Consider the following 18,506-nt stretch of genomic DNA (forward strand, 5'->3'; position numbering starts at 1 on the left):
AGCGAGTTGAGTTGACGCCAAAGAGCTTGATTTTTAGTCTCATCGGACCACAGCACTTTCACCCCGTTGTCCTCTGAATCATTCAGATGTTCATTAGCAAACTTCAGAGGGGCCTGTACATGTGCTTTCTTGAGCAGGGGGGCCTTGCGGGAGCTGCAGGATTTCAGTTCTACGCAGCATACTGTGTTACAAATTGTTTTATTGCTTACTATGGTCCCAACTGCCTTGAGATAATTGACAAGATTCTCCCATGTAGTTCTAGGCTGAATCCTCACCATTCTCATGATCATTTAAACTCCACAAAGTGAGATCTGGAATGGAGCCCCGGACCGAGGAAGACTGACAGTTATTTTGTCTTTCATTTATGAATTATCATACCAACTGTTGTCATACTCACACAAAGCTGCTTGGCGATGGTCTTGTAGCCCATTCCAGGCTTCTGTAGGTCTAAAATCTTGTCCCTTACATCCTTGGACAGCTTTTTGGTCTTGGACACAGTGCCAGTTTTGTCTAACGACCCCATTTATGTCCAGGTGTTATCTGGGGGTTTTAGAGCAGTATCACATATAGCTCCCACCATTGGTAGGACACGGTCCTTTAGTCCCTATACCAGTAGATCTCACCACCCACACTGGCTGCAGTTTAAGGGGTCGTATTGATGTGGAGATAGTTGCCCCCATGTTAAACGGGGGGGGGGGGGGGGGGCTGGGTAGGGGGTGTCATTCATTCTATGTCTTTGAATAAAGATTTCAAGGTCTCCACATTCATTAACTGTAACATCAGGTTCTTGATCTATGTAGTCACTATGTTCTGTACAGTATCTTGGTCGTACTACCCGCAGGTTGAGAGATCGGCTGCAAGATGATTTATATGACATAACCAAAGATCATTCAACCAACATAGCAAGGCACTGGAATTCATGTTATGATAAGTATGTTAGTAGCTTGTGCATCCAGCAAGTGGAAAATATGGTGTTATCCAGGAGGGGAGGTGACAAATTTAGACTATTGTGCAAAAGAGAAGTGTATTGGATTTCCCATTTCAATACTAGAAAGCCCATTGGGCTCAACTTTGAATGGGATGTCCCACACTTCTATGAACAGAGTGCAGCACTACATTATCTGATGTTTGGTGGCTGCGTTGTCTTTCCTTGTCTCATTATTATTATTCTTTTTTTTTTTCTCTTTCCCTTCCTTTTTCTTGTTGTCTCTTTACATCAGGGGTAGGCAACCTCGGCCCTCCAGCTGTTTTGAGACTACAAGTCCCACGAGACATTGCGAGACCCAGATGATCACAGGCATGACTCCTAGAGGCAGAGGCATGATGGGATTTGTAGTTTCACCACAGCTGGAGGGCCGATGTTGCCTACCCCGACTTTACATCTTATATCTCCCTATACCATCTTTGGATGCCAGGTGGTTACATATATACATTCATACTATAAGGGAGTCTTATATATAACAATTTCATGATTATAGATGTACGTGTGTTTAAATTTGGCTGCCTCAAAAAACAGGGAATCAAGCCGTTTTTGTAGTGCATTGTGTAATATATATTATATATATATATATATATACACACACATACACATACACATACATACATATACACAGTGCCTTGCGAAAGTATTCGGCCCCTTGAACTTTTCAACCTTTTGCCACATTTCAGGCTTCAAACATAAAGATATAACATTTTTATTTTTTGTGAAGAATCACCAACAAGTGGGACACAATTGTGAAGTGGAACGAAATCTATTGGATTTTTGAAACTATTTTAACTAATAAAAAAATGAAAAGTGGGGCGTGCAAAATTATTCGGCCCCCTTGCGTTAATACTTTGTAGAGCCACCTTTTGCTGCGATTACAGCTGCAAGTCGCTTGGGTTATGTCTCCATCAGTTTTGCACATTGAGAGACTGAAATTCTTGCCCATTCTTCCTTGCAAAACAGCTCGAGCTCAGTGAGGTTGGATCGAGAGCGTTTGTGAACAGCAGTTTTCAGCTCTTTCCACAGATTCTCAATTGGATTCAGGTCTGGACTTTGACTTGGCCATTCTAACACCTGGATATGTTTATTTGTGAACCATTCCTTTGTAGATTTTGCTGTATGTTTGGGATCATTGTCTTGTTGGAAGATAAATCTCCGTCCCAGTTTCAGGTCTTTTGCAGACTCCAACAGGTTTTCATCCAGAATGGTCCTGTATTTGGCTGCATCCATCTTCCCCTCAATTTTAACCATCTTCCCTGTCCCTGCTGAAGAAAAGCAGGCCCAAACCATGATGATGCTGCCACCACCATGTTTGACAGTGGGGATGGTGTGTTGAGGGTGATGAGCTGTGTTGCTTTTACGCCAAACATATCGTTTTGCATTGTGGGCAAAAAGTTCGATTTTGGTTTCATCTGACCAGAGCACCTTCTTCCACATGTTTGGTGTGTCTCCCAGGTGGCTTGTGGCAAACTTTAGACGAGACTTTTTATGGATATCTTTGAGAAATGGCTTTCTTCTTGCCACTCTTCCATAAAGGCCAGATTTGTGCAGTGTACGACTGATTGTTGTCCTATGGACAGACTCTCCCACCTCAGCTGTAGTTCTCTGCAGTTCATCCTGAGTGATCATGGGCCTCTTGGCTGCAATCTCTGATCAGTCTTCTTATCTGAGCTGAAAGTTTAGAGGGACGGCCAGGTCTTGGTAGATTTGCAGTGGTCTGATACTCCTTCCATTTCAAAATGATCGCTTGCACAGTGCTCCTTGGGAGGTTTAAAGCTTGGGAAATCTTTTTGTATCCAAATCCGGCTTTAAACTTCTCCACAACAGTATTACGGACCTGCCTGGTGTGTTCCTTGGTCTTCATGATGCTCTCTGTGCTTTCAACAGAACCCTGAGACTATCACAGAGCAGGTGCATTTATACAGAGACTTGATTACACACAGGTGGATTCTATTTATCACCATCAGTCATTTAGAACAACATTGGATCATTCAGAGATCCTCGCTGAACTTCTGGAGTGAGTTTGCTGCACTGAAAGTAAAGGGGCCGAATAATTTTGCACGCACCACTTTTCAGTTTTTTATTTGCTAAAAAAGTTTAAAATATCCAATAGATTTCGTTCCACTTCACAATTGTGTCCCACTTGTTGGTGATTCTTCACAAAAAATTTAAATTTTATATCTTTATGTTTGAAGCCTGAAATGTGGCAAAAGGTTGAAAAGTTCAAGGGGGCCGAATACTTTCGCAAGGCACTGTGTGTATATATATCAATAAACCTACCATTAAAGTTATAAACTGATCTTTTCTTTGTCACTGGGCAAACGTACAAAATCAGCAGGGGCTCAAATACCTTTTCCCCTCATCCTTGAGGCCCTGGAGAATAAGATGGGTTTTTTTGTTATTCATGTCACATAATATTTGTGCAGCTAAACAGCTAAAACCCAAATTTGTTACACAAAAAAAGTTAGTTAGGTATACAAAAATTCTGGCGCTAGAATTACTGCTCTCACTCTGACGTTTGCGGCAATGTCACATGTGGGGTGCAAATCACCGTTTACATATGCATGTGGGACCTACGTATGAGTTCACAGGGGGGCGCTTTAAAAACATTTTTTATAATTCTATTTTTTTTTATATAAATACATGGTCCCTTTAATCAATTTTATTGCTATCAAAAGAAATTAAAAAACATCCCTTGTAACAGCGTGGGCCATGACAGGCCTCTGGGGTCTAATAGACCACAGATATTGCCTTTGCCCTCTAAGAGATTGGTTGTTTAAAAAAAAGACCATCCTTGTCGTTTCTAGTTTCCTACACCAGAGAGATGATTGGGGAACATAGGTTTCTCCTTCTCTATACAGGGGTCAAAGTAGAAAACAGCACTGTTAGTCTGAGTGGAGGGGAGTGTTAGATGTACTAGCAGATTTAGATACTAACAAATTAAATCCAAATTCCAGCTCACACTGTATAATCAGTTACAACAGTTTTTTTCTTTTGGGATCAAGGTTTTACATCAATAAATAAAAGCTGATAATTGTAAGCATACCTGTTGAGGCTAAATGGTTTGTCTCATCCTTGTAAACTGATACATCTGGAAGAGAGCTTGTTCTTTTAAAAAGCAACACTTAGATGGATGCAGCATCGGACTGTCTCCTGCTGGCTCTAAGACTGAGAGCCAAGAAATCAAACACAGCTGATCGCTCAGTTCTCAGCCTTCAGTGAACAAAGGTCCAGGGTCTGTCAGTCACAGGCTCTCTGCTCTGCCCCTCAGGCTCTTAATTGAGCGCTGGGCTGTGGAGGGAGTGGCTGGCTCAGGTTCCCAGCTGCTCGCCCAGAGGCTGAACGAGCTGCAGGTCCAGGCATCAGGGCGAATCCTGAGTCAGGATCTTTTTTTAGCCTGGACCAGCTCTGTGACTTCAGCTGAAAACAGGTCATAGGAGTGCAGAACGAACTGCACCCCTGTGATCCCCAGGAGAAGTATAACCAAAATAGCTTTGGCTATACTTCTCCTTTAACTTCTAGACAAAATCTTTTACCAAGATTTGGATAGAGCAGCCTGTAAGGCATTTCTTTTTTGTCTGTGTGTGGAGATTTCCACACTCTAGCCAAAACCAAAAGTTTTAGCTAGAGATGCAATTTAAATCATCAAAAATGATTTTTGGAAATCTGTATACTGTTTACTGAGAGTTTGAATTGGAGAGGAGTTGCACACTGCCAAAAAACAAAAAGAACCCCTCTATCCAGCTTAAAGCTGTACTGTCATAAAGCAAGATGCACTAAAAGGGGTCAGTGCAGACGCCAAACCTTTTATGTCTTCCCGCGGGGGGTGGTAAGAGTGCTAAATGTAATCAATCAATTCAGTAGTGGCCTTTTTTAAAACCTTCCTTTCCTTTAGAGCAGAGATCCTCTATATGTCCATCCCAAAATTACAAGAAGGAAACAGATTTCTTTCAGAGTTCTTTCACTGATGATTAAGTAAATGGTGTTACTGAAGTTTTGAACTGTGCTGTGTTTAGTTTGGGCCACCCACCTGTGAATGAAGTTTTTCTTCTCTAAATACTCCATAGCAGATGAGATCTGAGTCGCCATATGGAGCAGCACCACAGCTGTCACCTCCTGTCGATTGCAGTCCCGCAGGTAATCCAGGAGGTTACCATATGTCATGAACTCCGTGATGATGTAAAACGGGGGCTCCCGTGTGCAAACCCCTGGAACAAAGCAGGGTAGAGTTATCTCTTGAACAATGAGATCTGATGGTACATTGTCATTGTTCACCATGTATGTATCTATATACCATATATACACACACACACATACATACATACATACAGGGGTTTATTTCAGCTGGAACTCACCTCTGGTTCAGGCCCTCTGCTCACTGAAGTTTGGCTTCTGTGTTTACAACTGACAGCTTGTCTTCCAACAGCTCCCACAGATCTGATCTCCTGAGCAGCTCCCACTGAGTGCAGGATGGGGACAAGGGAGATATAGTTGCCTGGGGTGCAGTGCAGATGCCGACACCCTCACTGGATGCTTTCCCTGCACGTGAGAGAGGCGGAGCCACCTACAGTGTGTGGGGAGGTACTAGAACTGGCTGGGTGCTTCAGCTTAATACAGCAAGAAAAGTAAGATATGTGAAACGATGGTAGAGTTTTTAAGAAGAGGGGAGAAGACAGGAGCAGTAGAGAAGGGTTTGCATGCATAGGCCAAAACTGAAGGAGTGAAAGTGAGATGTGGATGGGGATGCAGAGGCAATAGCTGTGGAAGAAGGTTGAATTCTGCACTCTGTATGCAGCCCACCCATGAACTCTGAACTAATTATGTAGCACACTCCCAATTTCTGCACCCTGTGTGTAAACCCCCCCCCCCTTGTAACATACTCCTGGTATTTAATGCGCTTTAAAGACTATTGTGAATTTTGACCACACCCACAATTTGACAAGGTTTAGGTGCCGTAGGGGGGTTCTTGGTTGAGTTCTTGCACGTATTTTCTGAGAATATATATACACACACAGTGCCTTGTAAAAGTATTCATACCCCTTGAAATTTTCCACATTTTGTCATGTTACAACCAAAAGCGTAAATGTATTTTATTAGGATTTTATGTGATAGACCAACAAAAAGCGACACATAATTGTGAAGTGGAAGGAAAATAATAAATGGTTTTCAAATTATTTTACAAATAAATCTGTGAAAAGTATGGAGTGCATTTGTAATCAGCCCCCCTAAGTAAATACTTTGTAGAACCTCCTTTCTCTGCAATTACAGCAAGTCTTTTTTGGGATGTCTCTACCAACTTTGCACATGTAGAGACATTTTTGCCCATTCTTCTTTGCAAAATAGCTCAAGCTCTGTCAGATTGCATGGCATGTGTCTGAACAGCAATTTTCAAGTCTTGCCACAGATGCTCAATTGTATTTAGGTCTGGACTTTGACTGGGCCATTCTAACACATGAATATGCTTTGATCTAAATCAGGCGTATTTAATTAAAATTCACTGGGCTTTGATCAGAAAAATTTTCTTCTAGTGGAGGTCCGAGTGTCATATTGGTGCTATGACTCCACGATATCCTCCATATCTTAGTCTCCTGTGCACGTCACAGGCCCCTCATCTCAGGCGCCCCATCACAGACCGACCCCAATCAATAGTAGACCACTGTCCTCATAACAGCACAGCACTCTCCCCTCCCCACGGAGTCATTCCTCATTCGCACAAGACAGAAAGCACAGCAGCCCTCCACAATGGGAAGGACTTTTCACGTTAAAGGTGAGTGATTGATTGTGGGACCTCCCCGCTGCATAGCAACCAATCACCCGCTTCTTAACTTAAAAAGTCCTGCCCTTTGTTCAGAGTGGCCGCGCTTCTCATCTTGTGTGAAAAAGGCAGACGGGGGGGGGGGGGGGGGGGGGGTGCGGGGGATAGGCAGTGCAGTGATCTTAACGAAGGGACAGACCTGTACGGCACGCCTGCAGAGGCAGGCAGGCGAGCCAGCGGAGAGGACACACAGGCAACTATTTGGCGAGTGTTAATTTTCCACCACACATAGCATTTTGCTTTTAGGCCAAGAAGTTCAATTTTGGTCTCATCAGACCAGAGCACCTTCTCTCACGTTTGCGGTGTCCTCTACATGGCTTCTCGCAAACGGGACTTCATATGGCCATCTTTAAACAATGGCTTTTTTCTTGCCAATCTTCTATAAAGGCCAGATTTGTGGAGTGCACAACTAATAGTTTCCCTGTGCACAGATTCTCCACCTGAGCTGTGGATCTTTGCAGCTCCCCCATAGTTACCATGGACCTCTTGTCCGCTTCTCTGATTAATCGTGACCTTGCCTGGCCTGTCAGTTTCGGTGGACATCCATGTCTTGGTAGGTTTGCAGTTGTGCCATACTATTTCCACTTTTGGATGATGTATTGAACAGTGCTCCGTAAGATGTTCAAAGTTTGGGATATTTTTTATAACCTAACCCTGCTTTAAACGTCTCCACAACTTTATCCCTGACCTGTCTGGTGTGTTCCTTGGACTTCATGATTCTGTTTGTTCACTAAGGTTCTTTAACAAACCTCTGAGGGCTTTTCAGAACAGCTTTATTTATAGTGAGATTTAATTACACACAGGTACACTCTATTTACTAATTAGGTGACTTCAAAAGACAATTGGTTCCACTAAATTTTAGTTAGGGGTATCAGAGTAAAGGGGGCTGAATACAAATGCACTGCACATTTTCAGATATTTGTAAAATATTTTGAAAACCAATTATCATTTTCCTTCCACTTCACAATTATGTTGCACTTTGTGTTGGTCTATCACATAAAATCCCAATAAAATACATTTAAGTTTTTGTTTGTCACATGACACATATATACAGTGGTGTGAAAAAGTGTTTGCCCCCTTCCTTATTTCCTGTTCCTTTGCATGTTTGTCACACTTAAGTGTTTCGGAACATCAAACCAATTTAAACAATAGTCAAGGACAACACAAGTAAACACAAAATGCAATTTGTAAATGAAGGCGTTTATTATTAAAAGGTGAAAAAAAATCCAAACCATCATGGCCCTGTGTGAAAAAGTGATTGCCCCCTAAACCTAATAACTGGTTGGGCCACCCTTAGCAGCAACAACTGCAACCAAGCGTTTGCGATAACGTGCAATGAGGCTTTTACAGCGTCCTGGAGGAATTTTGGCCCACTCATCTTTGCAGAATTGTCCTAATTCAGTTACATTAGAGGGTTTTCGAGCATGAACGGCCTTTTTAAGGTCATACCACAACATCTCAATAGGATTCAGGTCAGGACTTTGGCTAGGCCACTCCAAAGTCTTCATTTTGTTTTTCTTCAGCCATTCGGTGGTGGACTTGCTGGTGTGTTTAGGATCATTGTCCTGCTGCAGAACCCAAGTTCGTTTCAGCTTGAGTACACGAACAGATGGTCGGACATTCTCCTTCAGGATCTCTTGGTAGACAGCAGAATTCATAGTTCCTTTTATCACGGCAAGTCTTCCAGGTCCTGAAGCAGCAAAACAGCCCCAGACCATCACACTACCACCACCATATTTTACTGTTGGTATAATGTTCTTTTTATGAAATGCAGTGTTCCTTCTACGCCAGATATACTTGGACACACACCTTCCAAAGAGTTCCACTTTTGTCTCATCGGTCCACAGAATGTTGTCCCAAAAGTCTTGGGGATCATCAAGATGTGTTGTGGAGAAATTGAGACGAGCTTTGATGTTCTTTTTGCTCAGCAGTGGTTTTCTCCTTGGAACTCTGCCATGCAGGCCATTTTTGCCCAGTCTTTTCCTGATGGTGGAGGCATGAACGCTGACCTTAACTGAGGCAAGTGAGGCCTGCAGTTCCTTGGACATTGTTGTGGGGTCTTTTGTGACCTCTTGGATGAGTCGTCGCTGCGCTCTTGGGGTAATTTTGGGCGGCCGGCCACTCCTGGGAAGGTTCACCACTGTTCCATGTCTTCGCCATTTGTGGATAATGGCTCTCACTGTGGTTCGCTGGATTCACAAAGCTTTGGAAATGGCTTTATAACCCTTTCCAGACTGATAGATCTCAATTACTTTCTTTCTCAATTGTTCCTGAATTTCTTTGGGTCTCGGCATGATGTGTAGCTTTTAAGGATCTTCTGGTGGACCTTACTGTGTCAAGCAGCTCCTATTTAAGTGATGCCTTGATTGTGAACAGGTGTGGCAATAATTAGGCCTGGGTGTGGCTAGAGAAATTGAACTCAGGTGTGGACAACCACAGTTATAGTATGTTTTAACAAGGGGGCAATCACTTTTTCACACAGGGCCATGATGGTTTGGATTTTTTTTCACCTTTAGGCTGGGTTCATACTGCTGCGGGGGGAGATCCGGATGTGATTGGCACCGCAAATAACATCCGATCTCCGTAGCGATGCGAGTACAGCCATACAGATAGTATGGCTGAATTCGCATCGCTCCCGCAGCAAACTCGCACGGGACCCTTTTTTTGGTCCGCAACAGAATCGGATCGCATGGGGGTTCACACCATGCGATCCGATTCCTGTGCGAGTCGGCAGATCGCACTGCGATATGCGGACGGATCTGGGGGTGTCATTAACATATCATTGACACTCCCAGCCGTCCGCATAGGGCAGTGTGAACTGCCGGCGGGAGTAATGCGATGCGGGAAAACGCCGCGGATTCGCGGCGTTCCCGCATCGCAGCGGTGTGAACCCGGCCTTAATAATAAACACCTTCATTTACAAATTGCATTTTGTGTTTACTTGTGTTGTCCTTGACTATTGTTTAAATTGGTTTGATGTTCCGAAACACTTAAGTGTGACAAACATGCAAAGGAACAGGAAATGAGGAAGGGGGCAAACACTTTTTCACACCACTGTATATCTATAAATACTTAACACACATATACATACTGTATAGAAGGACAGGAGTGCAAACTTAAGTAGTTGTATAGAGCAGGAAGCATAGCCTTTATTGGAGAAACACATCATGGGAGACCATCTCGGATCTGTTGAGACTCTCCTTCCCCCCCCCACCCCACAACAGCTAATCGCACACAGAACATACTGCAAAGACACTTCCCGTTCCTATGAAGAAAAATGAGAGGGGCTACTGCTGAATAATCCCGTGATTACCAATATGCTGGGAAATCTCTAAATGGCATTATGGGAGCTCCTGATATTAGCAAGTTCAGGAGTGAACTACAACATAGCACAATTCATAAACCACAGTACTAATGGACATTATGGGGCTGATGCATTAAAACTGGATAACAGAAAATCAATACAAAAAAAATGAAGATCCTGCCCATGGTAACTAATCAATAAAAATACAGAAAGGTGCTAACCCCTTATAAGCAAGTTCAGTTTATACTTTTGCTATAGATTATGACAATCACATTACAACTTGTTACCTTTATAACAGGTAGATGCACCACCTGAAAGCACAACTATCAAACAAGATAGACATTGGGATTAAAAACTCTATTTTCCTAGTCTTGCCTCCACTTTTCCGCTATAGCATTTGTAGTTTTTTTTCCTACATATGACTGTGCAGTCCAGTCTGGCCACACTGTCCAGTGTATTCTAACAGGCCTGGTCAGAACTGCCTCCCTGTAAATGCTGGGGCCCATTCAGAGGCCCTTTTGCTCAGTAACACACCAGGGTACATATGGTACACAAATGTGCTCAATGCATATGCAGTTCTCTGAAATGTGAATCTTAATGACAGAGCTATCTTACCTGTAAGAATGCAAAAAAAAAAAAAAAAAAAAAAAAAAAAAGAAAGAAAAGGAAAGGAGATTGCTTTTTTTAAAACAAAGAATGCATATCCAGTTTACATACCCAGCAATTGCACCAAGTTGGGGTGTTTAACCTCCTTCATCACTGAAGCTTCTTTCAAAAACTCTTCCACTTCCATTGTGTCCTCCTGAAAACATGAGAAACAAATAAGCAGGTTTTTTTTTCAGGTTCCATTTAAAAGGCTTCATAAGAAAGTATCAAGCAGCTAGGAGCACTCAGAAACCGCATTCTTTAATCCCAGAATGCATCCACTGACAGACTTTAATTAAAATTTGCTGCAAAAACATTAGTGTTTGGGTGCTATTATACAGCACTGCGTCTGAGGATAATGTAAAACTGCAAAACATGAATCATTAGAGAAAACCTCCAGGCAATCACATGTTCTAGCATTCAACACCCATTCACAGGGTAAACATTGCCTTCCGCTGCATTCACACATCAATAGGAGCTCGCTGCTAGAGAAATGTTTTCATACAATAGCTAGGGCTTTAAGGACAAGTCAGCCACTAGATGGCAGCAGCTTACAGGACTGGCACGTTCTATAAATCAATTGCTATAAAGATTTTAGTCTCCCTAGGGGTCACTTAGGAGAATTTAGGGTAAATCAGATTACTCAGCTATGTATATTAAGACAGGGATCCTTTAAGGGGCTCTCTACTTCCCAAACTAAACTTGAAAACTGATCCTCCCGTGCCCTGTCCCGGCATCATCAGAAGTCACCCAACTTATAGTTCCTCAATCAGCTGGTCCTTTGCGAATCTACTGATAAGCTTCCAAGAGCTTGACATTTCATGTACAACACTGATTTGGTTTTGAAAATCCAATGAAAATATGCAGCACAGAGCCAGAACATTACTACAGAATCTGGCCAATGGAATGAATAAATGCCCAAGCACTTTGTGTCTAAGCACATTTACAAAAGGCAGCTATATATTTTTTTTTATAACCTAACCCTGCTTTAAAATTCTCCACAGCTTTATCCCTGACCTGTCTGATGTGTTCCTTGGCCTTCATGATGCTGTTTGTTCACTAAGGCTGGCCATACATTATACATATTTGATAAAAAAAATTTGTACAATTTTCTTTAGATTTACCTTCAATTATGTAGTGCAAGGGCCTGTCATATATGTTTTTTGGTAAATCTAAAATTGTACAAGAAAATTGAACATGTATGGCCAGCCTAAGATTCTCTAACAAACCTCTGACACTTCCACATAAACCTCACACTTTTCACATATTTGTAACAAAACTGGAAAACCTTTTTTCGTTTATCCTTCCACTTCACCATTATGTGCCACTTTGTGTTTGTCTATCACATAAAATACACTGTTCAAAAAAAAATTAAAGGAACACTTTGAAAACACATCAAATCTCAATGGGGAAAAATATGTTGGATATCTATACTGGATTTGGTAATGTGTTAGGAATGAAAGGCTGCCACATTGTTTGGTGGAAATGAAAATTATCAACCTACAGAGGGCTGAATTCAAAGACACCCAGAAAATCTAAGTGAAAAAATGATGCAGCAAGCTAGTCCATTTTGCTGAAATATCATTGCAACAACTCAAAATGGTACTCAGTAGTTTGTATGGCCCCCATGTGCTTGTATGCATGCCTCACAACATCGGGGCATGCTCCCAACCAGACGGATGGTGTCCTGGGGCATTTCCTCCAGATCTGGACCAGGGCATCACTGAGCTCCTGAACAGACTGAGGTGCAACATGGCGGCCTCAGATGGACCAAAACAATGTCCCAGAGGTGTTCTATTGGATTTAGGACAGGTGAGGGGGCCATTTAATTATATAAATTCCATCATCCTCTAGGAACTGGTTGCATACACTTGCCACATGAGGCCGGGCATTGGCGTGCACCAGAAGGAACCCAGGACCCACTACTCCAGTGTAGGGTCTGACAATGGGTCCAAGGATTTCATCCCAATGCCTAATGGCAGTCAAGGTGCCATTGTCTAGCCTGTAGAGGTCTGTGCAACCCTCCATGGACATGCCTCCCCAGACCATCACTGACCCACCACCAAACCGGTCATGCTGAATGATGTTACAGGCAGCATAACATTTTCCATCTGTCACATGTGGTCAGGTTGACCCTGCTCTCAACTGTGAAAAGCACAGGGAGCAGTGGCGGACCTGCCAAATGTCAATCAAGCTCCACGATGCCTGCAGGGCTCACTAGAGGACGTCGGGCTCTCAGGCCACGTTCCTAAAGTCCATTTCTGAATGCTTGGTCAGAGACATTCCCACCAGTGGCCTGCTGGAGGCCATTATGTAGGGCTCTGCCAGGGCTCATCCTGTCCCTTCTTGCACAAGGGAGCAGATACCGGTCCTGCTGCTGGGTTAAGGACCTTCTACGGCCCTGTCCAGCTCTCCTAGTGTAACTGCCTGTCTCCTAGAATCCCCTTATAAGCAAGTTCATTTTATACTATTGCTCTATAATATGACAATCACATTACAAATTGTTACCTTTATAACAGATAGATGCACCACCTGAAAGAATAACTAAATATCTAATGAGATAGACATTGGGATAAAAATGATAACAGCTTACCTGTAAATTCCTTTAATTTTGAAGTACATCACGGGACACAGAGCCATAGTAATCACTATGTGGGTTATAGGCCACCTTCAGGTGCTGGACACTGGCACACCCTAAACAGGAAGTTGCCTATCTATATAACCCCTCCCATACTGGGAGTAACTCAGTTATGTAGCAAAGCAATACATGTGTATGCTAGAAAGAGGGGCGGGACCCTCTGTGCCCCGTGATATACATCAAAAGAAAAGGATTTTACAGGTAAGCTGTTAAAAAAAAACGATTTTCTTTAAATCGCACATCATGGGACACAGCGCCATAGTAATCACTATGTGAGATGTCCCATAGCAATGCCAACTGAGGGGAGGAAGACACAACAGAATTAGGGCAACATGAGACTAGAGGAGTTATACTGCTGCCTGCAGCACACTACGCCCAAAGGCGATATCCTCATGCCTTTTTACATTTACCTGATAGAGTCTGGTAAATGCATGGATTGAACAAGTTGCAGATTTGAGCCATGGAGGCTTAAGCACCATACACACTATCAGATTGTCTGCTGAGTTTTTCCTTCAGGTTTAACAAAACCATGTAGTACAAGGGCCTGCCTGATTGCATACACATTGAAACCCCTAAGGTTTGACCTCATATTATATGGTTTTGGTAAATCTGATGGAAAAAATCAGCAGACAATCTGATAGTGTGTATGGGGCTTTAGTGATGCACTGCCCACGGAGCACTAACAGCCCTAGAGGAGTGTGTTTATTTTAGAGTGTGGAATCTACCTCTTTAAACCATAAGCTTGAACAATTATTTGTTGAATCCATTTAGAAATAGTAGATTTCAATGCTGCCTGTCCTCTTTTAGGACCTTCAGGCAATAAAAACAAAACATCCGTTCTCCGAATCTGATCAATCGCCTTTAACTGATGTCACCACATCAAGAGAATGTGGCGATTTTTCTTCCATAGAACAGGGCTCTGGAAAAATTAAGGTAAAAAGTTAGGATGAGGATGCAATACTACCTTATCCTTGTGAACGATAATGTAGAGCAGCCAATTCTGATACTCTTCACTCAGCAGATATGGTTACCAGAAAAAATAGTTTCCTTGTCAAAAAGGACCAAGGGAATATGTCGTATCGGCTCAAAAAAAAAAGGCTGTTTTTGTAATGCAGAGAAAACTAAATTCAAGTCCCATGGGTTCAGGGGTGACTTAACCGGAGATTAAGCTGTGTTACCCCCCTGAATAAAGTTACGAACCAAAGAATGCAAAGCAAGTGGTCTTGAAATAATACAGATAAGGCCGAGACCTGTCCTTAGAAAGTACTCAAGGCCAGCTTTATATCTCACCCCATCTGCAGAAAGTCAAGGATTCTACCTACGACTTATTTTCTGGGGTGCCAACCCCTGGTTTCACACCAGGAGACCTACGCTTCCCAGACTCCATAATATACTATTATGGAGGGCGGCATCCTTGCATTAACCAAGGTAGATAACACTGAACCTGACAGCCCACGCTTCTTCAGAGTGTGGGCCCCAATAGCCAAACTGTTACATTTTGCATTTATAAGGTAAGATGGAATACTGGACCTTTGCAAGAGAAGGTCTGGACGTGGTGGTAGGGTGCATGGGACCCTTACTGCCATTCTTATGATCTCTGCATACCAACATCTTCTGAGCCATGCCGGGGCCACAAGAATCACCAACTTCCCTTCCTGCTTGATGATGCGAAGAAGTCATGGACGCACGCAGAAAAGGAGGGAAAGCATAAATCAGTAAAACTGATTCCATGGGAACACCAAGGCACCTGTTCTGCATGCTAGCGGATCCTTTGTCATTAACATAAAGATATCGATCTCTCTGTTGAACCTGGACGCAAACAGATCTACGTCTGGGATCCTCCATCTTTGACCTATTGTCAGAAAGATATCGGGATGAAGGAACCATTTTCCCGGGAACAACTGCTGGCGACTCAAAATAGAGCGCCTGACAAATTTCTATCCCTAGAATGAAAAACTGTCGATAGGCAAGGTACATCGTTTTCTGCCCAAGATAGGATATGATTCACCTTTCTGGGCCACACAACATCTTTTGCCCCCTTGGTGATTGATATAGGCCACTGCTGTGGCATTGTCGGATTGGATCCTGACAGGATAACTCCATAAATTAAATGTCCAGGCCCTCGGGACCAATTGCTCTGCCTGGATCTGTAGAATGGTAATGGGCAAGGTCATTTCTGATCTGCTCCCCAACCTAAAAAAGGTTGGAGTACATTGTTACCAATTCCCAGGTAACGGTAGGAAGGATTTTCTCTTTTGCAGATTTTTGATTAACCATAAACTGAGGCTCCGCGGCACCTTTGGAGTCAGACACATTGGAAAATCTAAAGCTTGAACCCTCTCGTTCCAAGCCGATAAGATATGTTGTTGAGATGTTTGGTAGCAGTCTCGAATGAAACTGAGCATAAAGAACGGCATTTAACGAAGCCACCATCTTTTCCTCATTCAAGCTGAATAGGATTCATCTTGCTTCGACCCCCTTATCAGTTGCTTTATGGCGCTGATCTTTGCCTGGGGTAAGAACACCCTTTTCTGGGTGTATCCATGAACAGACCCATAACCTCCTTAATGGTTTTAAGGAAGATTTCTCTAGGTTTAGAATCCAACCTAGGTATTCCAGGTAGTTGAATGTGGTGACCATACTTTGGTCTAAGTGGGCTACCGACTGGTCCATCAAGAGCCGATCGTCTAGGTAAACTATAATCATTATACCTTGGGCCCTTAATCTGGCTAGAGGGGGGTCCAGAACCTCCGTAAACACTCAAGGTGCCGTAGCTAGACCGAAAAGCAGAGCTACAAACTGAAAATGAAGATTTTCTACCTTGAAGTAGATATTACTGGTGAGTGGGGAAATATGCCCATGGAGGTATGCACCCTTGATGCCAAAAGTTCTCCTCCTTGTAGGATGGAGACAACTGATTAGATTGACTCCATGTGAAAAAGAGCGGATATCCAGGAACCGGTTTAGATTCTCGAGATCCAGAATGGGCTTGATATCTCCAGTCGATTTTGCAGTGAAAGAAGGTTTGAATAAAACCTCAACCCCAGCTCTTTCACCAGCATGACTACTCTTTGCCAAAGGATGGTCCAATGCTAGAAAGAGACTTATTTTTCTCTGATCTTTAGGAACGTTTGATCTGAGAAAACGAGGAGACAGAACTCTTGAAACCCCAGATTGTACTCTGGAGCTATTGAACAAGCCATCCATCTGTCTTGACATGTTTTCTGCCAGATCCTTGAGAAATGCAGAAGTCCCTGCCCCCCCCCCCCCCCCCCCCGAGCAAGCAAGGGCACCCCCTCATAAGGAGGCTTTAGTATCTTGCCTGTAGGTTTCTTTTGTCCCTGGGCTTGACCCTGAGGATTACCTCTTGAACTTGGCTGATGCCCCTGACACTGGAGAAGGAGCTTGTTTAACCACTTCAGCCCCGGACCATTTTGCTGGTCAAAGAACAGACCACTTTTTGCGATGCGGCACTGCGTCGCTTTAACTGACAATTGCGCAGTCGTGCGACGTGGCTCCCAAACAAAATTTACGTCCTTTTTTTCCCCACAAATAGAGATTTCTTTTGGTGGTATTTGATCACCCCTGCGGTTTTTATTTTTTGCGCTATAAACAAAAATAGAGCGACAATTTTGAAAAAAATACATTATATTTTCCCTCGTTATAATAAATATCCCCCAAAAATATATAAAAAAACATTTTTTTCCCTCAGTTTAGGCCGATACGCATTCTCATAATTTCTCTGCGGAAAGGGGCGTAGATTACGCCCCTTTCCGCAAGTGCCCGCCCCTTTCCGCAAGGGACCGTCCTTATTGCGCAGCGCGACTCGCGCATGCGCAGTAGGGAACCGGGAAATGAAGCCGAAAGGCTCCATTTCCTGATTCCCATACCCAAGATGGCGGCGGCAGCACCCAAAAGACGGCCTAGAGATCGGCTTCGGGTGCCGACATCGCGGGCGCGCTGGACAGGTAAGTGTCACTATTTTAAAAGTCAGCAGCTGCAGTATTTGTAGCTGCTGGCTTTAAAAAAAAAAAAAAAAAAAAAACGCGGACTCCCGGCGGACTCCCGCTTTAACCAAGATATGAAAACCTTTGCATAGTGGCATATTCCATATAACATTACCGAGTAGGATTAACCATTTACATTAGTCACTGTCCTCACACAAGCTTGCAATCTAATGTCCCTATATCAGCTACACAAACAGCAGCTTAAGCTGATGTCAATTGAAGCTTGGCTGTGTTCGCTCCAAATTTGTGTCATCTAAGAAGTACTGAGCATGTGTGGTTGTAAGGCGTTTTTTAGGCTTGCTTTAAAACAATGGTTCACACGTGTCAAATACAAGGTCTACGGGCAAAACGTGGCCCCCGCTAAGACATTTCATGTGGCCCTCGCACCTCTCCTGCAGTCACAGTATCCCACGCTTCTCTGCCTTCTCGGCAGATGGCAGCAGAGAGGACGACAGCACTCCTCCTGCACTTCTCTGTGCAGCCACAGAGAGGCGCATCAGCCCCCTCCCCTGTTGCAGCAGGGAGATCGACAGAACTCATTCTACAGATCTTGCACCTCTGTCTGCAGCCACAGTACAACCTTGTCTCCGCCAACTTCTGTTGCTGCGCTTCATGTCACACTTTTTTTCAGCTGCCGGGGCGCAACTTTCAGAAAATGCCCCTGATCTGAGCTCATCATTGCGCATTCATTCCAGATGCTTAGATGTGATATCACGTACATCACATACAAGCATGTGGGCTGGATGCGAGAGTTGGATCAACATGATGAGTATGCCAGGACAGGTAGATGTGTCATCTCTACTTCCTTTCACCACTCTGCATGTCATATATGAGAAGAGGGTACAGTAGTGGAGCAGATGAGCAGGGGGTTACAGTAGTGGGGCAGGAGAGCAGGGGGAACAGAGGTGAGACAGATGTGCAGGAGGTACATTGGTGGGGCAGATGATACGTGTTACAGTGGTAGGGCAGACGAGTTCAGTGTTAGGACAGATGAGAAGGCGATTCAGTAGTAAGACAGAAAAGCACGGGGATATGGCGGTGGAGCAGATGTGCAGGGAGGTACAGTGGTGGGGCAGATGAGAAAAGGAGTACATTGATGGGGTAGATGAACA

General features: G+C 43.6%; 1 protein-coding gene across 4 annotated transcripts in view; it reads right to left on the reverse strand.

Moving 5' to 3' along the window:
* Positions 1–18,506, reverse strand: part of ABL1 (ABL proto-oncogene 1, non-receptor tyrosine kinase) — a 379,654-nt gene that overhangs the window by 58,776 nt on the left and 302,372 nt on the right. For all 4 annotated transcript variants that reach the window (XM_077478103.1, XM_077478095.1, XM_077478087.1 and 1 more), the window contains 2 exons: positions 10,822–10,906; positions 5,016–5,193 (listed from right to left, as the gene is read on the reverse strand). In XM_077478103.1, the coding sequence (XP_077334229.1) occupies positions 5,016–5,193; positions 10,822–10,906 (263 nt within the window). The remainder of the gene's footprint in view (positions 1–5,015; positions 5,194–10,821; positions 10,907–18,506) is intronic.

The sequence above is a fragment of the Lithobates pipiens genome, unplaced genomic scaffold (assembly GCF_037356315.1).
Source record: "Lithobates pipiens isolate NorthernLeopardFrog02 unplaced genomic scaffold, aLitPip1_a1.2 Scaffold_1, whole genome shotgun sequence".
Lineage (NCBI taxonomy): Eukaryota > Metazoa > Chordata > Amphibia > Anura > Ranidae > Lithobates > Lithobates pipiens.